This window comes from Bipolaris victoriae (assembly GCF_000527765.1).
Source record: "Bipolaris victoriae FI3 unplaced genomic scaffold scaffold_95, whole genome shotgun sequence".
NCBI lineage: Eukaryota > Fungi > Ascomycota > Dothideomycetes > Pleosporales > Pleosporaceae > Bipolaris > Bipolaris victoriae.
In genome coordinates this window covers 68,962-91,709 of record NW_014575297.1, presented here as the reverse complement: position 1 = coordinate 91,709, position 22,748 = coordinate 68,962, and the positions used below count along the sequence as shown (strand labels likewise).

The following is a 22,748-nucleotide window of genomic DNA, read 5'->3' as shown; positions in this document are numbered from 1 at the left end:
CCCACCGCAACTCCGAACATCGGCCAGCTTCTTTTTGTGTCTTGTTCGCCATCCATCGGTTTGAGTTCCACATGCGCGTCTTTTAAGCCGATATCTGCCCTTTAAGATCTGTGTCTGCCATCTCACATCTCACTCTCTTCACCCCCTCAGTTCTTATTTCTCTAATCCCAAATTTACCTTGTTGTACGACCTACATTTTATATCTCCACTATGCCGTCTGCTGTGAAACAACCGCAGACCTTGTACGACAAGGTCTTTGAGGACCATATCGTTGAAGAGAAGGAGGATGGCACAATTTTGCTCTACATTGGTACGTGTTGTCCCATACATTTCAAATTATTTCCACTGACAAATTTCCAGACAGACATCTTGTCCACGAAGTGACATCACCAGTAGGCAATCTCCGGAATCTATACAATTCTCTCCAAAACTTACCAACCGCCTACAGCAAGCTTTTGAAGGCCTCCGAAATGCCGGCCGTAAAGTACGAAGACCGGACTGCACTCTTGCAACAGTAGACCATGTACGTTATGGATCCTCATAAACCATCCACTTGCTAACATGAGTAGAACATCCCTACTGCGTCACGGAAAAACCTCACCACGACGGAGAAGTTCATCGAAGAGGCAGATTCCCGGTTACAATGCATGACTCTCGAAGAAAACGTCAAGGCGTTCGATCTCACATATTTTGGCCTCGACGACAAGAGGCAGGGTATCGTCCACATCATCGGACCGGAACAAGGCTTCACGCTTCCCGGAACAACAGTCGTATGTGGCGACAGCCACACATCTACACATGGCGCTTTTGGTGCCCTCGCCTTTGGTATCGGTACGAGTGAAGTCGAGCACGTCCTGGCGACACAGACCATCATTACCCAGCGGAGTAAAAACATGAAGGTCCAAGTCGATGGCGAACTGGGCCCTGGTGTCGGTAGCAAGGACATCATTCTGCATGTCATTGGTAAGATTGGCACAGCTGGAGGAACTGGTGCCGTCATCGAATTCTGTGGTTCGGCTATTCGCGGTTTGAGTATGGAGGCGCGCATGTCCATGTGCAACATGTCCATCGAAGGAGGCGCAAGAGCTGGCATGATCGCACCCGACCAGACCACCATTGACTACCTTAAGGGAAGGCCATTGGCACCAAAGGTCGACAGCCCAGAATGGAAAAAGGCATGCAGCTACTGGCTTGGCCTGAAATCAGACGAGGGTGCCAAGTACGACATCGAGGTCTTGATCGACGCAAAGGACATTGCCCCAACAGTTTCTTGGGGTACCTCTCCCCAGGATGTCGTTCCCATTACTGGAGTTGTGCCTGGCCCCGATGATTTTCAGGATGAAGTCAAGAAGGCGGCGTGCGTGCGTGCCCTGAAATACATGGGCTTGACTGCTGGTACCCCCATGCAAGAGATTTCGTTGGACAAGATCTTCATCGGATCTTGCACCAACGCTCGCATTGAAGATTTGCGCTCTGCTGCACGGATCGTAGAAGGCAAGAAGATTGCCTCAAACATCAAGCGCGCCATGGTCGTGCCTGGATCTGGTCTTGTCAAGAAGCAGGCGGAAGCCGAAGGCCTAGACAAGATCTTCACTGATGCTGGATTTGAGTGGAGAGAGGCTGGATGCTCAATGTGTCTCGGCATGAACCCCGACATTCTTTCTCCCGGTGAACGATGTGCGTCAACATCAAACCGTAACTTCGAGGGTCGACAAGGTGCTGGTGGCCGAACTCATCTGATGTCGCCCGCTATGGCAGCCGCTGCCGCCATTGTAGGAAACCTGGCCGACGTACGAAAACTCGCACCGGAAACCTCAACAGTAGCCAAGGGCTCGCCGAAGATTGAACTTGACGCTCATGTAGAGGCCCCAAGTAGCGATGAGGAGTTTGATAAACTCATGGACCAGCCCAGCTCAGGACCACAGCACACTGCTTCCAACACACCCAGCACAGAAAACGCCCCCGCCGGCATGCCCAAGTTCGAAACTCTCCGCGGATACGCAGCGCCCATGGACATTGCAAACATTGACACTGATGCAATTATCCCTAAGCAATTCCTCAAGACCATCAAGCGCTCTGGCCTTGGCAGTGCACTCTTCCACGCCTGGCGCTACGAAGCCGGTGGTGACAAGGAAAACCCAGACTTCGTCCTGAACAAGGAGCCCTACCGCAACGCTAAGATTCTGGTCTGCACTGGACCCAACTTTGGTTGCGGATCAAGTCGAGAGCACGCACCTTGGGCTCTGCTTGACTTTGGTATCAAGTGCATTATTGCCCCTTCTTTCGGCGACATCTTCTTCAACAACACGTTCAAGAACGGCATGCTTCCCATCCGCATCGAAGATGTAGCTACCATCCAGCGTATCGCTGATGAAGCGAGTGCCGGCAAGGAGATTGAAGTTGATCTCCCCAACCAGGTCATTCGCTCTGCCGATGGTACCGAGCTTGCGAAGTTCGACGTCGAGGAGTTCAGGAAACATTGCCTTGTCAACGGTCTGGACGACATTGGCCTTACCATGGCAAGCGTTGACAAGATTGAGAAGCACGAGCAGAAGCGCACTGCGGTCTGGCCGTGGCTGGACGGCAGTGGCTACCTGAAGAGGCATGGTAGGGGTCCAGTTAAGATTCAGGCGCAACCTGTGCCCAAGACCAACAGGGGCGAGGAGCTCAAGGAGCCGCTTGAGTGGTAAACATGATGAAGGGATATGAGGTCAAAAAAAGTTGTTTCGTCTTCGGACTGGTTTTTTTTGTTTGGGCAGGGTCGGGTTTTTTTGTTTTCATATATCAGTGAGGAGGATGCTTCCTGCTCTGGGCTTCGGATAATCATGTTATGAAGCTAATTAATGAAGTGAAATGAAATGAATATACCAAAGTTTTGACATTAGAGTCGTTTTTCCAAAATGCGTACCAGTAGTAACAGGCAATCTTTTCCTCGATTAATTACCTCTTGATTTGGTATGTCTTTTCACAAAGCATGTCACGCTATGCTATTCCGCGCATCATTTTACAACGCCCAAAACACCCATATGAAGAAAAGAGAAGACGGATATCCCACATCACCCATACACACATATACCATATGCATGCACTATTGAATCTCCAACACCCAATCTCTACCGTGTCTGGGGCCCAGCCAATCCAGGTCCGTCCCTCGTCCACCCACCCTTACGCATGCCATCCTCAATCCTGCCCCAAATCCTCTCCACAACCTCTCTATCCCTCCACCTCCCCTTCTCGCTACCCGTCCACTTATCCACAGCCACAGGCAACACACCACGACCGAGCTGCTTGACCGTCTCCGGCGGCTCCTCTGAACTCCACCCAACATAGATACCTGGGTAGTTGGCAAAGAGCTCCGCAGGCTGCGTGTACTTGTACGACTTGAACTGCCAGAGTTGGCCCGTGGTAAAGATGCCGACAACACGGCTCCAATACGTGGGTTTGAAGGATGCGGTGCTGTCGACGCAGATGAAGGTTAGGGGCTGCGAGGATATTGAGGGGAGGAGACGCTGGATTTGGATCATGTTTGCGCTGGCGGACGTGGAGGACGAGTCGGTTGTGTTGGGGGGTACGAAGACGCCGTCGGAGAGGAAGGTTTTTACGTTTGAAGTGCGGAGGAGAGAGGAGGCAGAGGGGGAGAGAAGGATGATGGGCTGGAGGCGGCGCTGAGGTCGCTTTTGGAGGTTTGCGACGAGGGCGGGTTGGGGGGCGGGGACTTTGGGGTCCGAGGGGCGAGCGCGCAGGAAGGTTGCAGCGATTTTGCGGTAGGGGGAGAAGTCCTAGGGAGTGCTTGTTAGCATCGTATTCATTCGTGAGTCTTTTCACTCAGTAGATTGTATACGTACGACGTTCTTGGTGCCCCTCAACACGCTGTTGTGATCTCCCATTTTCCTCTCTCCATCGTAAATCTGAAGTAATCGCGCATCCATCATGCCTCCTGCACTTCCTACCTTGATGCCCTTGCCACCATCAACTGGAACTCCCTTCCCACCCGCAATGGCAGCAGCGTCACCCGCCGCAGCGCTGAGAGCACCCCCATCTACAGCAGCAATACTGTCACTGCTCTCCGTCTCTCCACTCAGCCAGGCAATCAGTTCAATCTTCTGTGCAAACGTCAGGTTTTGCACGCTGCCTCCTGCACCACTTGGCAGCTCCTCGTTCAGCGTCTGCACGGCGGCAAAGTAATCCGTAACGGAGGCATCCTTGTTAAGCCATGCAAAGTAGCAGCTGCGCAAGTCAACGGGCTTGCCATCAGGCGCGAACCGCGTGGGTGTGTTGAGAGCAAAGTTGCGGTGTTGGCCCGAATCGAAATTGAACGAGATGTGCGTTGCTTGGGCGAGATCGGTGACGGTATCTGCGGGTGTGGGCGTTGCGCTTGTGGTGAGGATGGGTATTGCGTTGGCTTTGATGCTGAGTCGTAGGTTGTAGAGCGCGTCTGCGACTTCGGCTTCGGCGGCGGCCATGTTTGCGTTGTTTGGCGCGTCGGGCGTGTGGAGAGAGTAAATTGTCGTCGAGGACGATGAGAGCGGGAGTCGCTGTAGCTGTTGGGTCGAGCTGTTTCGCGACAATGCGACGGGGGACTTTTGGGGATGAAGCCGGGGTTTCTCCGATTGGGGACGTGCCTCGGGTTTCCGCTTTTACAAGTTGGTCGTCCTTGCACCCTCTATGTTCGATTATCGACTTGTTTACCGAGATAAATATTTCATGTTTTCACAAGTTGCCTGTTTAGGCTTATAGTTGCAAAAGGGATCATCAATTTTGTACTCTGCATGCGTAGTTCGCTTCACAGCTCACCTGCAGGCAACGAAATGTTGCCTCCTTGTCCAAAGATCCTACTGAATATACTCCGAAATACTCTAAGAAAGGTATTACGTAGTATCTTAAGTGGTGAGATGAATGTGAAGAGTGAAACCAATTTGGGGCTTGAGTGAATGACGTAAGGACTCGGATGTTATCGTAATAATACACAAATGGCATCCTTTGCTAACAGACAAAACCCATATTCATTGTGTGAGAAAATTGCGTAAGCAATGCAATCTGTGCACATTCTGATTTGTTGCAAAGAATCAGACCTAAACTAGTACCTACCTTTTCTGCTGCCTGTCTCTGAAAAATATATTGGACCTATCTCTCTTACGAATAATGATGTATTCTACACATGTGTTGTGTTCCGCAGATATCCATAGCTAATATGGAAGCAGCAACACAAAACTGAGAGGCAATGAAGCGTCAGAGAAGTGAGATGGCTTTCTGTAGCCCGGTATAGTCGTGTACAGGACGCTCTAGCACCAAGGAGAGAGAATGTTTGAAAACCAAGACAAGAAACATTCATGTGCTCTCAGCTACGCATATAGCAAATATAGGTATAGCCCATATACAACCATGAATACGTACCGGTTATTAAATCCGGGCCATCTTATATTACAGATCAGTGGGCTTCACACGTGTGGTTCCTAAGGTACCTCAATACGTCGCACAGCACATATATCTGATTCCTACTCTGGCAATTGTCCTTACTGCAGGGCTGTTGTACTCGCGCGTGTTAAACAAGACGTGACTCTACAGTATTTTGCGGATGCAAGTATCCTGAACTAAAAGTTTCTGAGATGCTAACCTCTGTTTTCTGCTGCGTTATGGTTTGCCAATAAGGTTAACTGCGTGTACTGGATTTTTCCCAAAATAGCGTTCCTTACTTCGACAAGAGCTGCACAGAAGTTTGTGTATATTTAGAATACCATTCATGTCTGAGATCTCAGCTCGCTTGTCATGCGGGGTTTGGGGATGAGAGTCATTGTTGAAGTGAAGAAGGTACAGCGAGTTAGCAGATATGGCTACGTGTTGGACAAAGAATCTACCTGCGTCTCAGAAGAAGGTTCTGTTGGTTTAGAACGAAAACAGATGAGGCAGGTAAAAGATGCACCAGAGAAAAGGAGGGGACCATTGCAAATTGAGGGACGTAAAAAAACAAACATCTACATATTTCTTTTTTCCACAGTAGCAACAAGACTGCAACAGAGATTTTGAACCAGCTACAATCACATGCCATGTCGGAACTCTTACAAACCCTTCATTGAGATTGAGAGTGTTAAAAACAAAAACCTGGTTGCAGCAAGGTGCACCGTCTGAACTGATACGAAGTCTAACTTGATTGTTCCAAAGATTGGTCATGTTAATCACGCAGCTGAACAATGCAAATAACAAAAGAGTCGGGTGGCTAATCTCCGAAGAAAAAGGATGACATACCACAGACAATAAATGAGAGCCTTCGGATTTGTTTGACATTTAGTCTTGGTACCGTGTCCCCCCCCAAAAATCAAATATCAACAAAAAAGAATGCATATGGCAGCGGAGATTCGACAATGATCACCTACCTGACTACTAATCCACCGAAGGACTGACTGTTTGGGCTATCTCAAACATGGTGCAATTTCCCGTGGTCATATGTGAAGGAAATGGTGACATTGAAATGATGATGAGCAGGTGAACATGGTAGGCTTAGCATAGAACAACGTCCAAAAGCAAATGAAGGTTATTTGAAATCCATACATTGCAAGGATGTGATACAAGGCACTGGTGTATCGGCGCAATTGAAGTCAAAAAGGTCGACTTGTGTGCAAGAGTATGAAGTGTCGTTGTAATAACGTGCCTGAAATATACCAGGGTTCTCGACATGGTTAGCCGATAAGTAAAACAATGAAGCGACTTGCGGGTACGCCCCGTTTCCTCTCCCGTCCCCCATCCCCACGGCAGGATTCCGAGTGCCAGAATCTTGGAATAAGGATTCCTTGGGTGTTGGGACGGACAGATTTGCTCTATAGTGGCCAGTTGGAACGCCACTCGCCTGTGACGGACATGAATGAGACTATGGCGCAGACTTGTGGCGTCTAGTAGCGGCGTCTGTTGGGGCAGCGTTAGCTCTACTCGAAGCTGGGTTGGATTCTGTCGTACGTACACACAGTCAAAGAGAACACTTGATTGAACTGCAACACTCATGATACTGTTGTGACGTCTCGGGTACCAGATGCGACCAATAGAGATATGCAACCTACTCTAGTATCTAGCCTGCGACGGTAGTATGGCCCCAAATAGATGCATTGAGTTGAACCGCCTCCAAATGGGACATGACAGTATGGCAGACGGGTCCTGCACAGGGAATTTAGCAAACCTACCTTGTCCCTGCAGTAAGAGACCAGTGCATGTGCATGGAGGCGAACTCTTCGAGGGACTTTTGGAAAAAGTCCGGGCGCATACATACAATACAGCAGGCGTCTTCAAAACCTAACGACATTGGTCGCTGATACTAGTGAGACGGGGGGATGTCTGAAACATGCGCCAGTCAAAAAAAGCAGTTCAAGAGAATGGTAATTTTGAAGTCATGCATCTTTCCCGTTGGCATCGCATAGTGCCCAAGATACATACGCCAACAGGGATAGTGACCTGTAAGGAACGGTAGGAATTGCACCAATCCAAAGCCACGGGTGACGCTGCTCTGCGATGATAGGAGAACTCATTCGGGTCACATGCTCTTCGCAATACCTTACGGAAAGGCTCAAGTGAATGCGGGTCGTGTCTGTCACCCGGCCGTTCAGAGTACTAAGCGAAAGTCGGATAGGGTACCAAAGCACGCAGTAGGGTAGGCTCCAAAATCCAGGGTTCAATGGCTAGTGTTTGCCGCTTGGGAAGACAGGGCTCTCTGCTTGGATCCGTTCCTCGCCGCAGGCCCAGTGCATGCCTCGTGGAAGCCAAGGGATGAACAAACTTTATATCCTTGCACAATCAGCACGCGACATGAGTGGGTCAGTATCACTGCTTTGAATGCTGGGTGGTGGTAGGTCAGAGATGGACTTGACAGCGCTGGGTATAGCTTGCGGAGGGTGGGAGAAGGGGGGGTTTTTCGGCTGGTCTCTCGCAGACTCGCCATTCGGTAGCGCCCGAAAATGTTTTTCAGGGTCGGAGGAGTCTCCCGACGACTTGGAAACTGGACTGCTTTTGCAGCTAGATTGTCAAGTGCAGGATCTCGGGTTCGGAAGCTTGCCTGAGCTAAGGCCGCCCCAACCCCTGTTTGTAGCGGTGGAAGGCCTGAAAGACGTCACTCTAGGGCACTGATTGTGATGCAAGGATAGCTCTTGTAGAGAGCGCTCATCGGAGACGGGAAGTCGACCCGCTGCCGTCAAACCGGTCACCTATTCGAGTGGCTATTGAGCTGATACGATGCACAGTTGCGCCGAGCGGGCCAATATATTGCCCTATCAGTCAACGGCGGCTAACACCTTTTCCCTTCTGGCAGTGACTTTGGAAAAGGAAATCAAGGCAGAATTGTCTTTGTGGCTGACTCGGGTTAGTGGTGCAGACGCAGCACTAGGGACAAAGTGGTGTGAAGACGCAGCGTCTTGCATTAGCGCCCATGGGTGAGGCTGGTGATGGATTGGCAGTTGTTTGGTGACCGCATTCGCACTGTCGAGTACGAACGGAGCTGAGCGGCCAAGACGAAAAGGAGGCCAGTCGACGGCCCCACCAGGGCACTGGCAATGGCTACTTTCCGTGACGGACCAACCAGAGCCGGAAGTCCGAAGTCGCTCAGGCGCGCTGTCTACGAATGTGGCTTGGGTCGTTGCAGCGTGCGCTGGATGTGGGTGTGTGTATGTGTGTGTGTGTGAAGAAGAGCTGGAGAGCTGGTGTCGAGCGTAGCTGGCACACAGGTGACGGACCCACACCAAGCCCATACACACAAAGCACACGAGCAGTTGAAAAGCGTACAGACAGAGGCGTATGATTGCAGAGCCTGGTAAGGGTGGGCAAGTTCAGCTGGCTTGGACCTTGTCAGGACTTGCAGCAGACATGACGGCAAGGCCTAGAGACTGATAGCGTGGTCTGGACATGGGATACTGGAGAGAGAGTTCACGTTCCAAAAGAGTCCGGTAGGGTGGTTGACGCCATCAGTCGATCCACGCCATACCCCTGCACCCAAGTTCCCCCCCCCCCCCTAGCAGCCGAGCCAGGTATCAAAGCCAACAGGGCCCGGTCGAGCGTCGAGCAGCAGCAGCAGAGAGTGGTGGCAATTGACCTCGCTATTTTGACGCCGATAGGGCGAGTACTCCACGGGCAAGTCGTCTTCAGCTGCCGCCGTCGACCAGAGACGTCCAATGCCCAAACGCAGGCGCAAACTCTAACCAGAAAGCCCATGTACGTGACCGACAGCCGCACACATTGTCTTTTGTGCCTTGTCAGCACAGCGCAGCACCATCAGACTTGGCCATGTCGAGACAGAAGCAAGGCAGGCTTTCGTCAGGTTCCGCATACCATGCCTCGTCTTCCCTGCAGCCCGCCACGGACTGCCGCACGAGCAAAACCTTGGACGCCACAGATGACGGTGGTGGTTGTGGTGGTGATGACGGGCATGGTGAGAACGGTGATAGCATCAAGAAGAACAGCAATGGAAATGACGATGATAACGATGGCGGCGGAGGCGGAGGCGAAGGCGGCGTCATCGGCGTCGGCCGCGGTGATGCTGGTGATAATACTGCCGTCGCTTGGGTGTGGGGAAAGCAAGAGTAGCCAGAGAGAGAGAGGGTGGACAAAAGTTGCTCCTGGCCATGTGAGTGTGAGCATCCTCGGCAAAGCATGGACAAGGCTAGCTTCAATTCACTTGCAGTTCCTCGCCCCGGCCATCGCCCACAACGCTCGTTGCCAGACAACCTTTGAGTCTCTGCATGCATCGCCCTTGAATCAAACCCAGGCACGCCGTCTGCCAATCCCCCTTTGGACTGATGCCATCTTACTCCAGAGTCGTATAGGTAGTATAGCATGTACCCCTCTCCCTAGCCTACCCGGCCTCAGATCCGTTGATCCCTCCACAAGCCCGCCCCCCATCTTCATCTCTATTCCTGCGGGCGGCCCTCTCCACAGTCATAGCGCAAGCCTTCCCTTAACCCCCGGTCTAGTTCCACCTCTTCCGAAGACACATCGCACCACCGCTGCCGAATCGAAACATGCCTTTTTGCCCTTCCCTTCTAGACATCCCAAAGTCCGTGTCCACACCCGTTCTTTCTGCGCCATACGCCCATTGCTCACCCTGAATCAACACGCGCCCCCCATGTACCTTGTTCTCTCCCACACCCCCTCCCTCCCAAGAAAAGTATAGCCCCATTTCTAGTTCTAGACTATCCATACTCTGTCTGGTTTCTTGACGCCTGATGTGGCCATCGTGGGCACGCCACCATTGACCTACAGCCTCCCGTCCTGTACGAACAGCGGCAATAAGTGCCGCTGACTCCCTTTTTTTTCAACTTGACAAGCGGCCTCTGGTACCTGGTGCGTGCTTCCCGCCATCGTTATAACTAACTCTAGAGCCCTGACTCCACATGGTTCCCGCCGGCCTCGAAGACCGACCCCGTTTATCTGCTTCGGTTTCTTATACGAGGCCTTGACCTCCAACAACAAGACCATACTTCTACTACCCCATCAGCCAATTGACCAGTTCGGCTGCCTTGTCGCTGATTCCTCACTCGAAACTTCCACTTAGCAGTTTGGCTTTTTTTGCCAAGTCGACCTTCTCCGGCTTTGCTCCACCCGCCTCCCGAACGAACCAACAACATTTCGCCATTTCCTGCTGCTGGTCCCCAGATCCAAGCAATCCCGAGGTATGCCATCCATCCCGCCCTGCACCTCATCCTGATTTCATCTTCACCCTACTAAACCCACCCCAGTATCTACTCTATCCTGCCCAATCTCCCCATCTCTTGAAGAAATGGCGAGTGCTCAGGCTGCAGCTTCATCCTCCGGAGGGGCAGACGAAGTCCCGCCAGCTGGGAATTCTGGCTCTGCATCAAACCCCAAGATGAGAAAGAGGACCAAGACTGGCTGCCTCACCTGTAGAAAACGACGCATAAAATGTGGTGAAGAGAGACCTACCTGCGCAAACTGCATCAAGTCTAAACGCCAGTGCGAAGGATACAACCAAAGAGTCATCTTCAAGCCACCCATGGGAGACTGGCCAAATCACCCAGGGGTAGTCAGCACCATACAATATCACACCTCGATGCTACCAGGCACACGCAATCAACCATATCGAGGACCAGAGCCAAGTGCCCCTATACCAGAAACAACCCTCACCTCGATCCAGCCACGACCGATTGGCAACTTCGACTTCCAACATGTCGACCCACAACCAGGTGCTGGGCCTCCACCACCGCCACAGCCGTTTGTTGGCGGCAATCTCAACTATACCCACGAGCAGACTTATCAACCACCTCTACATTCACCACCCCACCAACAGCCGCTCATATCTCCCCATCACCAAGCACACGCCCATCCATCGACCGTATCATACTTTCCCCAGCAATCTCCTGTGCATATAAACCCATCAGAGCAGCTCGGCCAGGGACCCAACACAAGCTCTCAACAACCATTACCGTACAATTCTGGCTCTTCATATCCACCCGTCTCTGTTCCATATAGCAGTGATCACGAATTGAAGCCAGTAGGCCCTCCGCCTCTTTCTGGCCAGCAGGTGTATCCACACGCATATAGGTCGGATAGCCTGCAAGATCCTGATAATGCTTACCAACAGCAATCTAGTGTTTCGCCACAGAGCGATCAGTTTGCTCAAAACGCGGAGGCAAGGCCGGGCTTTCAGCGATTTAACAATCTTCCCCACGTTGCTCTCCATTCATCGCAATCTGAAGGTTATAATTTTCAACCGGCGATTTCACACACTGACTTTAGCTATCCAAATTACTCTGCCGTTCCGTTGCCTTATGATATGAATCAGGATGTAAAGCATATGCCACAGCCTGTTCTCGGTATGTCTCGTGTCTAGTTATATACTTCTTATACCCCAATGATTATTATTATCTTTTTTTTTCTTCTCTTCTTCTTCTCTTTCTCCGTGTCTCAGTACCGGCGCAGCATCACTTAATCAATGTGGTGCATGCTTTCTAAATTCTCCAATCCATATTGGAATTAATATCGTGTCCTAACAGCTAACGATGCCATCGATATGGGAACGAATGGGATGGCTGACTGTGATGAGCAGAGGAGGTTACACACGTATCAAAGCCCCCAGCATCCCATCCACAACTACTTCTTAGCGGATTCGGTGGCGAAGATCATGCTAGCCCTACACAAGTGCTCGACGAGGCGGCAGTAGAATTTGAGGACGACGATTACTGGGACGTTCATTCAGATGAAGACATGATTGATGCAGAGACTGGGGAGGACGAGAATGCACTGCTCACGAGCCAGGAATTCAGCGCCATCCGGCGTATACATTTGGAGAACTCCAACGAGCTAGGGATCCGACGCTATGATGCCTTTTTGTACGATGGCCTTCTGTCGCACTATAAGCCTGAATATGCGGCAAGTCCCTTGCGCAACCCGAAGACAGCTCGAGTGTTTGCACATTTCATTCATGTGGTAAGTGGAATACAACTTCTTGGGCTTTGTACTCTTTATGCGGGAAAATAAACTCTCTCTTTGATGTATACGTACTTGGACACAGTTTCGAGCAAGTAGCTGATAAACTTGACAGACAGCACCAACACTATCGATTTTCGAACGAAACCCAAGAGATCCGACTTTGATATTCGAAGGCGCAACACCGCCATCTCAACAGGGACTATGGACGTACAAACTCCCATTGAAGGCTTTGAACCACCAGGGCCTGTTACATGCAATGCTGGCACTTGCCAGTCTGCACATTGCACGATTGCAAGGAGCGTCGGTCACACCATCTTACAAGCATTATGCATACTCGCTCAAACGTCTTGTTCGCTCGCTTTCACACCCGACAAAACGTCTATCTATGCTCACGCTGGCAAACTCCTTACTTCTGGCTTGGTATGAGGTATGGACGGCAGAACACGTTAAATGGGGCACGCATGTTGTCGGCGCCCAGCAACTCATTACTGAGCTCGACTTCCGCTCGCTTACTCGCGAGGCACGACGAATGCAGGCTGCACAAACTGCAATGGAGCGGCAATTCCCCTACCAGAACCCAGCGATGCTTATCGACCAAAGACAATTCGACCTGAAATTGAAAGAAAGTTCACTGATGCCAGATCAAAATCTGGTGAGCACCATTGTTGGAAACAAGGTCAACTACGACGACTTTGGCATGGTTTTCGAGGACGATGGGGCACGACATGATACGAAGCCAAGTATTACCGGTGGACTGGATCTCAATACCTATGCAACTCTTCAAGATCTGTTTTGGTCGTTTGCTAGACATGATGTTTTTCAGAGCATCGTAAGCGGAAGTGCTCTCATGTGGGTGGTCCTGATGATTTTCAGAGTTGCAGCTAATTAGTAGCAGTCACCCGTATCACAAATGGTCTGATTGCCCTCCAAGATCCCCGCTCGGCCGACTCGATGCTTTATACGGCAGTCACGATCATCTCCTACTCCTTCTAGGCCGCGTTGCAGACTTCACTGTCAAAGACAGAGCACGAAAGGTTCGACAAGTCGAAGCAGATGGTGGTTGGCGACCTCGACCTGGAATTCCTGGTTTTGGTAACATGGGACCGCCAGGTGGTCCCCCAGGTGGTCCCCCAGGTGGTCCTCCGGGTGGTCCTCCGGGTGGTCATCCAGGCGGCCCTCCAGGCGGTCGATCGAATCCTATGCAAGGTCCACCGCCAGGATGGAAAGGGCCACCCCCTCTAGGCTTTGGTCCATCTGGCCCCTCTCAAGGTCCACCTTCTCAGGGCCCACCCTCTCAAGGTGGTCCGCCTCCTTCAGGCATGCCCAGTTTCTATGGAATGGCCCCGGCACCAACCTTAGCACCACAGATCTCCGGTTACGAGAATCCAAACTTTAAGCGTCCAAAGCAAACACCAGACGTGCCCCAACCAAAATATGATGATTTGTCTGCTGCCTACGCCAATGCAGTAGCGGAATGGGAAAGTATTTGCGAGGCACATGCGGCAGTTGAGCGAGTTTTTCAGAACACAGAAGGTTTTGCTCCTTTGCCGGAGGATATCTACCCACCGCCTCCGGGAGAAAGACAACACGCACAGAGTAACATGACGCCTTTTGGGAAAGCCATTTCCCATCGAAGCTATGACATATCCATCTTGTGGACGCTCCTCTACCTGGCTAAGATCATCCTCTTACGTTCCCATCCCGGCATGCCTCCAGCAGCGCAAATGGCAGCAGGAGTGTGCGCAGCTGCTACTGCGCCATACTGTACTTTAATCGGCCGTATCACAGCCGGATTCCAGATTCCCATCTCTGAGGACCTTTCTCCCTTCCTTGGTGCTATATTCACAGAGGCAACCATGTCCATGTTCTTCGCCGGTGTCACCTTCAAGGAACCTCATCAACGGGAGTGGCTCATCACGCGTCTGTTGGAGATTGAGCGAAGGATAGGCTGGGCTAGTGCGGGCATGATTGCTAAGGGATGCGAGTCGGTATGGGAGCAACAGGCGAAAATGAAGAGGGGGCCGCCGTATGTAAGGAGGACAAAGCGAACCATGAGGTTCCAAGAAGAAGAGGGGTATGTTGAGGATCCGGAGTATGCCAATCCGCGTGGTCCGGATGGTCCTAACAGTGATGAGAGGAGGAAATGGGTGAGAGATGACTCGCAAAAAGAGACGAGGTTTGTGTTCAAGAGTAAGCTACCTCCTTGGGCTATGAATGTGTTGAGTACAGAGGAGGATTTGAGAGTAGGATTGGAGAAGGTTGGATTATAAGAAGAGATGGAACTGGAAATACCGTGATTAGGAAAAATCATCACCCATGGATATGTAACAATTGCAAACTGTTACACTTTACAGGACGATTACGGGAGGGAAGGAGGAACCTCTTCCACGGGGGAAAAATACGGCGAGTTGCCAAGTCACGACAAAACAGCGTTAGAAAGAAGAGATCAGGGCGAACGCATGAGAAGCGTGTATACCCACATAACGACGTCCCTACTACTGCAGTCTGTCATGCAGTCGATCACGGCATGCAACACGAGCGTTGGACTTTCTATGACGACCATGACCCTAAGAGCAACAACAGCAGCAATGGCGATCAGCGCCAGGTTGAGCCAACACTGCATATTTCCCTCCTTACAATTCTCTTGCATAACCATGCATGAATACTCAAAACGGCTCTTTCCATACTTCCAAAAGCCACGACATGACAACCGGCTTATCTCTACACACTCGCTACACACAAACTTTCTTTCGCCCCATCTTCTCCAACTATCCCCGTCACACCGACAACGGGAATTACACCAAAAAAAGAATATTATCCCAACAAACTACTAACCCACCCAACCGGATCCTAGCCGGTATTCGCTTCATCTACCCCTGTTCCACTACACTCTCACCTCGGCATCCGTTTCCCACCCCCGACATATCCACCCAGCCACCCAGCCACCTAGCCAGACTAGTCACCACCATAAAAAGCAAAAAAGCGACCGAAACCAGCAATATCCATGCTCACTCCCAAGAACTTTGCCGATACGAGGAAAGCATCGACCCTGAACCCGGGAAATGGGACGAACAAGCAAAGTTGCCATAGACTAAACAAACAAGCACGCAACCTAGGCTTCAAAGTCCCCACAATCTGTATTCGCTACGTAAAACGTACAAAAGCTTGTTGTAGTTTGTTTGTGATTGGGGGAATGCATAATCCAGTGTGTGAAAGATGGGTTAGTTGCTTTTAATTCCATACTGAACACAAGTGAGAACCCGATTTTGTGTCTTGCAATGGCGTGTTACGCTCTCTTGGTTATTTGCTTTTGTTTCTGCATGTGAGAGGAGGAGTAGGTACAGCAATGCGGTCCGTGGGTATCGGGCCCCATCGGAAGAGAGAAACAAAGTTTCACGTGTTCTGGATTCGTTGCAGTTGTTGCGGTGGTTGGGTGATGGAGGCGAGTGGGCATATGGTAGGACGATGGGGTTCAAATGAAACCTTTTGCTTGATCTAGGTCTACACAGTAGGATATGGGAAAGTAAAAGTTAGAGGCGGAGTGGGCAAAAAAGGATGAAGGCATCTCGTGACAAGACGACGGATGCCCTAGAATCCATGTCATGCTTTGCGAATAAGTCTGCGTGAGCAAAGTGCGTGAACAAAGACAACATTTTGGTATTTGAGAAAATATATGCCGCCAAAGAACGCCTCATTCTACAAATACCTTGCAGTTTAACCATCAAACCCAAAAACAAACGATCGTAATTAACCACCCCGTCCAGCGCAGTATAAGTGCTTAAAAAACCAACTCGCCAGTGACAAACAAAACTCCGTCATGATGCTAGCAACCACCAAACAAGCGTGCGCCCAGTTTTCCATTTCACGCATTCGTATCGTACAGTTTCGACCAAGACCGCAGCTAACCGCTTAGAAAAAGTAGTAGAGCAGACTTCCACTGGCAGTCATGAAGACACCAAACCACCACCACTGGTCTGATCTCGCAGCGCCGGGTGTTCTCTTGTAGATGACTTCGTGGTTTAAGGGGAGCTCGCCTCGCTTCGAGTTCTTTGGTGCGGCGGTCTGGGTAACGAGGGGGTTGAGGGTGGTGGTTGGCAGCATTTGGGGCTGGGCCATGGCGAGGTACATGGGCATCATGGGAGCGCCGTCGGCTTTGTACAGAGTGATGCGCGGAATCTTGGCGTAGGCGTCTGACGCAACGTACTCATAGCGCTATGTGCATGTCAGCAAATCGATGCACAATAGACGTCAAGACAGGGATGACAATCAATTGTGAAGAATACGTACATCAAACAGTTCAGTCGTGTTGTAGCGAGTGTAGGTGGCGTATTTGTAACGGCATGGATCAGAGAGCAATTGTCGGCCGTCGACTTTGATAGGGTTGAGGATGAGGGAGCCGTTGCTGAGCTTCTCGTAGCTGCCGTGCTGCCATTGAATTATGCCTTTGGGGCAGCTGGGATCCTGGGCTGTCGACGCTGTTAGTACGTCGGTCGCGATGCGCGCGCGATTGCGGGGCTACGTACGATTTGCGATTGCGCGATAGTAAGCCTCCTCGTAGAATCCGTCAGCTGTGAAGGAGTAGCTGATGCCTGTGTGCTTCGGCTCGGTGAATTTCTCCTCAACGGGGTTATAGAAGCCCTGTCAGCAATTAGCCTCGATCTTCCCGTAAATATCGCAATACGGAAGTCATACAGGACCAGTCAGGGTTGAGTTTGACTTGCTTGTCCAGGTGCCTACGAGATCTGCTGCGCCGACGGGCGTCTGGGCCTGCGCATGCAGCATTGCGACTCCAGAAAGGAGCAGGGCTGCTAACCTCGAAACCATGGCTGCGAATGTGTTGTGTGTGTTTGAACGAATGTGGGCGACCTGGCGAAGGCGAGATAAAGCGAGCGTGCGGGTGTGGGTATGTATGTATGTGGTCACGGAGGATGGTGGGTGGGTGTCGAGGAGAGGGAGGAGTGTGGTGAGTTGCGCATGTTGAGTGTCTCGCCGCCTCCTTTGCTTGGGACGAATGGACAAGGATAACGCGGCTACTTGCAGATCATCGGCGTGCCGTGGGCAAGGCCGACCACCATTGCCCGCACCCGCATTTGGACCGTTCTCTCCAATATTATTGTTACCAAACTGCGCTCATCCAACAGCACAGTTGCTATTCACCGAGCCCGGCACTACTTTAGCCGCCCATTGTTGCTCAGGAGTTGCGGTCGCCCCAGCCTCGACTTGGCCGTCGCGCAACGGCTCTGATTCTGAAACGCCGTGACATTTGCCATTAAACGGGCACTAGGTACATACGCTATGGCGGGGTCACTGGCAGCAGTCAAAAAGGAGTTGCGAAAAAAGATACGGACTATTCTCAGCCAGCTGTCTGATGTGGCTGCTGCTTCGCAAAGTACGTCACGATACGATGGCTGCATGTCGCTCTTCTGACGCCATCCAGCGGCCAATGCCACTGCCACTCTGCTAGCCATGCCCGAGTACCAGGCGGCACGTAGAATCAGTGTCTATCTATCCATGCCTGGAGGAGAAATCTCCACAATCGACATTGTGCGCAATGCCCTCAGCGATGGCAAGAAGGTCTTCATTCCATACACGTACACTCTGGATACGCCCGACCAAGGCCAACCAAAGTCCATCATGGATATGCTCGAGCTGCACTCGATGACTGACTTTGACTCGCTTAAACCCGACAAATGGGGCATTCCAACTCCAAGCACAGAGTCCATTTCATCACGTGCCAATTGCTTTGGCGGTACTGGTGTCACAAACGGCAAGACTGACGGCATCAAAGACGGCCTTGATCTGATCGTCATGCCCGGCATGGCCTTTGACGCGCAGTTCGGCCGCCTTGGCCATGGCAAGGGCTTCTACGACTTCTTCTTGACCCGCTGTCACCACGTATCGCGCATGCCTTTTCGCGGTAAGAACTACTGGTATTCTGTATGTGGAGGGCTAACTGACCACGTCAAAGTTGGTCTTGCCTTGACCGAGCAGCTCCTTCCGCCAAATGAGTCGGTTCCCATGGACTCTTCCGATTTCCGCCTCGACGCCTTGATCACCGGCGCTGGTGAGCTCCGTCGCGCAGGGGCTTGAGCTTCTCCCATCAAGTTTGGTAAACAAAACCGTGCTTGTCCGCTCCCTACAACAGTCCTGCAATGCATGCGCTCTCTCATGTGTACGATCCTACAACCGCAGGAGAAATGTGTCCGTCGCTGGCGCTTATTGAAGTTGCTGGATCAGGGAAATGTTGTCTCCTTTCAACAGAATCTGGCCGACCTTGCGCCTCTCCTCGGGCGCGTCCTTCTTCGCAAGCGTGACTTCAATGGCGTCGTCAATGACCAGGTTCATGAACTCGTCGAAGCCCTACTCAGATGTTAGCTGCTTGGGCATAGATAGCAAGCGGCCATGGTACCCTCAGTTTTCCCTCGATGCGCATGCCCAGGTTCTCGTATAGCCAAACTGATATGGTCGCCCGTGATTGCAGAAGCTTGAAGATGAAGTTGATGGGAGGAAGGAGGACTGCGCGCTCGTCAGTTGGTGCTGCTGCGCAAGCATGTGGTAGTTGTCGTACCTTTTCCTCCGCCGCGGCCTATACACGTTAGCTATGGTTTTCGCCCAATGACGGGACATACCGACCTCCACGTCCAGTCATTTTGTAATTCGAGTTTCGGGTATCAGGGTTTTGGCGTTTGTAGAGTCGACGCCTGGTTGCAGGGTGGGCGGTAGCTGGTGGAGATGAAATGTAGTCGAAGCAACATTTCTGGCGCGAGGGAGCGAGCGGTCACGGCTCTTGGCGCTAACGTGGGGATCTTTGACTGCCTATGCGCGACCAAACGCAACTGCCCATGCCCGAGCAAACTCACCACCCCACCACGCTGGCAACCACCACAACCACCCTCGCCGCATCCTCGCCGCCTGCACCTTCTGTCTGCCGGCCTCGATCACAAAGCCAGTGCATGCGCGCAATATAACTCGACCCCGCCGTCTCTTTCAGAGCAGTATCCGCATCCGTTCCCCCACCATCACCATCATCACCACCCCCCTCAACCATCCCCACCATGGCTGCCAACGGACAGCAGGTGTTCGACCCGGTGTTGGCGGCACACAACACCATGGCATCGTCGGCGGATCGCGCACAGAAAGAGCAGGCACATCAGTTTCTGGAGCAATTTCAGAAGTCGGTACGTACGGGTCCGTCGTTGTAAGGGCACAGGTGGCTGACTGGCGCGCAGGAAGAGGCATGGACAACCACACTAGCTATGCTCGAGTCCAACTCTGCAGATGCAGCAGCCAAGCTTTTCGCTGCCACAACTCTCAAGGGCAAGGTAAGCTAGTGTTTTGCTCATCAAAGCGCTCTCCTAACAGCCGGCAGATTGTCTATGACTTGCACCAAGTGCCCCGCGCTCAACTTGCCGAGCTGCGAGCTTCTATCATGCGAAACTTGGCCATTTTCCACGCTGGACCAAAGCCCATACGCTTGCAGCTATGCGTGTGTCTGGCAAATCTCGCAATACAGATGACCGAGTGGAAGGATGTCCTCAAAGATATCGTCAACTCACTCGGCTCCGACCCTGCAACCTTACCTTGCGTCCTCGACTTTCTCCGCGTTCTCCCCGAAGAAGTCACACATGGACGTAAGATCGCACTCACAGTACGTCCGAGCGAGCCGCGCCCCATTTGCAGCCTACGGCAATTCCCCGCGGTGCCGACACATGCTAGCAGAGTTGTAGTCTAATGTGTGGTGGTCAGGAACACGAGTTGACTATGAGGACGGCCGAGTTGATTGAAGACAACGCCCAGCAAGCCCTGGAACTCCTCGTACGATACGGAACCTCTTCACGTACGTTAATTTTCCCGGATTCCAGCCCACTCCAACTGACAGTTCATAGCTGCGGCCGCACAAAACCCCCAATTACTCCACTGCATCACCTCCTGGATACGCGAAATTCCATTGGACGCCATCATCAACTCTCCCTTGCTCAAGATCATATTTGACGGCCTCTCGCAAGAAGATCCTTTTGAAGCTGCGGTAGAATGCCTGAGCGCCCTCCTTTCAGAGACGAGAGACGTCGATGAGACTCTCAGTTCCATAATGATCCTCTATCCCCAAGTCATCAACCTTCAAACGAAGCTCGCCGAGGCGGCACAAGAGGAGGATACTGAAAAGTTCAAGGGCATTGCGAGGATATTTGCCGAAGCTGGAGAGTCTTGGGTCATCCTCATCGCCCGTCTACCGACCGATTTCCGTGCATTAGTCGAAGCAATACTTGCCATAGCCGCGCTAGACAAGGAGAGAGATGCCATCTCCCATACCTTCAAGTTCTGGTACGACCTCAAGCAATACCTGACACTGGAGAAATACGCCGAAGCCCGCAACCAATGCCTAGACATTTACTCCAAGCTCGTCGACATCATGATAAACCACCTTCAGTTCCCGAAGCCGGAAGGTGGGAGTGGTGATGACAAGGACTTGTTCGAAGGCGATCGCGAACAAGAAGAAAAGTTTCGCGAGTTTCGACACCAGATGGGCGATGTTCTCAAGGATTGCTGTGAGGTCATGGGTGTCGTGGAATGCCTTCAAAAACCTTATGATCTCATTCAGCAGTGGGTTCAAACATACGGCGCGCAGGCTGGGCCAAACAGTGTGCCAGAGTGGCAGAAACTGGAAGCGCCTTTGTTCGCGGTCAGAGCCATGGGCCGCATGGTGCCTTCAGATGAGAACATCATGCTTCCACGACTGATTCCACTCATTGCAGGCATACCCGACCACAACAAGTTGCGATTCCAAGCTGTGATGGCTCTAGGAAGATACACAGAGTGGACGGCTCAGCACCCTGACACGCTACAGATGCAATTGGACTACATCATGGCAGCTTTTGACCATTCAACCAAGGATGTCATTCGAGCTGCTGCGCTGTCATTCAAGTTCTTTTGCAACGATTGCGCGAGCTTGTTAGTTCACTATGTTGGCCCGCTACAGCAGTTTTACGCAAAGAATTTGAACAAGCTACCCATTAGCAGTCAGGAAGAAATTACGGAAGGCGTCGCCTCTGTTGTTGCCAAAGTTCCCAACGACCAGCTTCTAGCAACACTCAAGCTATATCTCGACCCTGTCATGGCACACTTGATCGAGCTTGCACAACAAGCAAAGGACGAGCCAGACCAGAAACTCATTGCAGACAAGATCAACCTCCTCACGATATTCTTTGAAATGGTGAGGCCAGAGATACCACCCGGCCAAGAGCATCCAGCCGTCAAATACTGCGAACAGATTTTCCCCACCCTTGCCAACATGATCAGCCATTTCCACACAAGCATACCGATCCTCGAGCGTGTATGCAGGTGCTGGCGATACATGGTACTTTCTTACCAGACGGCAATGCGGCCACTTCTACCGGCTCTTGCCACAAAACTGATTGAAGGTTTCGATAAATCAAGACAGGGATGTTTCCTCTGGGCCACGGCATCGATAGTGCGCGAATTCTCGCAAGGCGTAGAAACTGTCGATGCAGGTCTGGCAAACGACGTCTACCAGTTCTATGAGCAGCAAGCGAAGACTTTCCTAAGGATACTCAGTGATCTGCCACCAGAAGAACTCCCTGATCTCATTGAGGATTACTTCCGTCTCGCAGCCGACATGGCACTCTACTTCCCATCCGAGTCTATCATGTCCCCGCTTATGGAAACGATACTTCTTGCAGCTTGTAGTTCTCTCACATTGCTCAAAGAGGATCCCATCATCGCAGTGCTGCACTTCCTACGCGACTTCCTTGGCTATGGTCGCAATTCATCGCCGTCGTCTACATTTGACAACACACGTCACGAAGTTCCAGAACAAATACGGGACCGCGTTAAGCAGCTTGTTGTGGGTGCTGGCGTCCAACTTGTCCAGCGTATCATGACGGGCATGATGTACAGCTTTCCCGAGGGCTGTTTTGCCGACTCATCTGGCGTTCTTCTCGACCTGTTCGAGCTCATGCCTGAACAGGTTGCACAGTGGGTTGCGAGCACCGTGGCTATGTTACCACAGGGTAGCATCACACCTCAAGAGAGCGAGCGCTTCCTCAACAACATTCGCCAGCGGATCCAGACAGGCGATGTTAGGATGATTAGGACGATTCTGCAAGACTTTACGACTAGCTATCGTCGAAGAAACGTGGCCCCCCGAGAGGGCCTCGGCAGGCTGGAGGCTTCGCGGTTTAGGTTTTCTGGTTAGCGGCTGAGCACTGAACCGTTGCTGTACTATTTGAAAGCATCGGTTGAGCGCATGCTCCGAGGTAAAGTGATCGTCGAGACGCTCCATCAGGTCAGAGCCAAGTCGAACACGTCCATAG

At 51.7% G+C, this 22,748-nt stretch overlaps 9 protein-coding genes across 9 annotated transcripts; 5 read left to right on the top strand and 4 right to left on the bottom strand.

The window, feature by feature from the left end:
- Positions 1-210: 210 nt before the first annotated feature.
- On the top strand, positions 211-2,690 carry COCVIDRAFT_108596 (hypothetical protein; the record flags this gene model as incomplete). The annotated part of the gene is made up of 4 exons (XM_014697590.1): positions 211-310; positions 361-392; positions 449-523; positions 570-2,690. The coding sequence occupies 4 exons, from the start codon at positions 211-213 to the stop codon at positions 2,688-2,690; spliced, it is 2,328 nt and encodes a 775-aa protein (XP_014553076.1).
- Positions 2,691-3,113: 423 nt separating this feature from the next.
- On the bottom strand, positions 3,114-4,463 carry COCVIDRAFT_18995 (hypothetical protein; the record flags this gene model as incomplete). The annotated part of the gene is made up of 2 exons (XM_014697557.1): positions 3,114-3,779; positions 3,846-4,463. The coding sequence occupies 2 exons, from the start codon at positions 4,461-4,463 to the stop codon at positions 3,114-3,116; spliced, it is 1,284 nt and encodes a 427-aa protein (XP_014553043.1).
- Positions 4,464-8,249: 3,786 nt separating this feature from the next.
- Positions 8,250-9,609, bottom strand: COCVIDRAFT_18994 (hypothetical protein; the record flags this gene model as incomplete). Its single annotated transcript, XM_014697556.1, has 3 exons — positions 8,250-8,623; positions 8,758-8,851; positions 9,301-9,609. The coding sequence occupies 3 exons, from the start codon at positions 9,607-9,609 to the stop codon at positions 8,250-8,252; spliced, it is 777 nt and encodes a 258-aa protein (XP_014553042.1).
- Positions 9,610-10,351: 742 nt separating this feature from the next.
- Positions 10,352-10,522, top strand: COCVIDRAFT_108646 (hypothetical protein; the record flags this gene model as incomplete). Its single annotated transcript, XM_014697589.1, has 1 exon — positions 10,352-10,522. A coding segment is annotated over one exon (171 nt), but the record flags the coding sequence as incomplete, so codon positions are not given.
- A 225-nt stretch (positions 10,523-10,747) lies between these two features.
- Positions 10,748-14,687, top strand: COCVIDRAFT_108667 (hypothetical protein; the record flags this gene model as incomplete). The annotated part of the gene is made up of 5 exons (XM_014697588.1): positions 10,748-11,801; positions 12,032-12,414; positions 12,530-13,266; positions 13,313-13,503; positions 13,624-14,687. The coding sequence occupies 5 exons, from the start codon at positions 10,748-10,750 to the stop codon at positions 14,685-14,687; spliced, it is 3,429 nt and encodes a 1,142-aa protein (XP_014553074.1).
- A 1,639-nt stretch (positions 14,688-16,326) lies between these two features.
- COCVIDRAFT_29667 (hypothetical protein) lies at positions 16,327-17,241 on the bottom strand (the record flags this gene model as incomplete). Its single annotated transcript, XM_014697587.1, has 4 exons — positions 16,327-16,629; positions 16,705-16,883; positions 16,941-17,055; positions 17,110-17,241. The coding sequence occupies 4 exons, from the start codon at positions 17,239-17,241 to the stop codon at positions 16,327-16,329; spliced, it is 729 nt and encodes a 242-aa protein (XP_014553073.1).
- Positions 17,242-17,712: 471 nt separating this feature from the next.
- On the top strand, positions 17,713-18,507 carry COCVIDRAFT_108593 (hypothetical protein; the record flags this gene model as incomplete). The annotated part of the gene is made up of 3 exons (XM_014697586.1): positions 17,713-17,806; positions 17,855-18,334; positions 18,386-18,507. The coding sequence occupies 3 exons, from the start codon at positions 17,713-17,715 to the stop codon at positions 18,505-18,507; spliced, it is 696 nt and encodes a 231-aa protein (XP_014553072.1).
- Positions 18,508-18,633: 126 nt separating this feature from the next.
- COCVIDRAFT_29665 (hypothetical protein) lies at positions 18,634-19,066 on the bottom strand (the record flags this gene model as incomplete). Its single annotated transcript, XM_014697585.1, has 4 exons — positions 18,634-18,777; positions 18,827-18,933; positions 18,986-19,003; positions 19,051-19,066. The coding sequence occupies 4 exons, from the start codon at positions 19,064-19,066 to the stop codon at positions 18,634-18,636; spliced, it is 285 nt and encodes a 94-aa protein (XP_014553071.1).
- Positions 19,067-19,472: 406 nt separating this feature from the next.
- Positions 19,473-22,630, top strand: COCVIDRAFT_108677 (hypothetical protein; the record flags this gene model as incomplete). Its single annotated transcript, XM_014697584.1, has 5 exons — positions 19,473-19,595; positions 19,683-19,739; positions 19,787-20,065; positions 20,164-20,254; positions 20,304-22,630. The coding sequence occupies 5 exons, from the start codon at positions 19,473-19,475 to the stop codon at positions 22,628-22,630; spliced, it is 2,877 nt and encodes a 958-aa protein (XP_014553070.1).
- Positions 22,631-22,748: the final 118 nt, after the last annotated feature.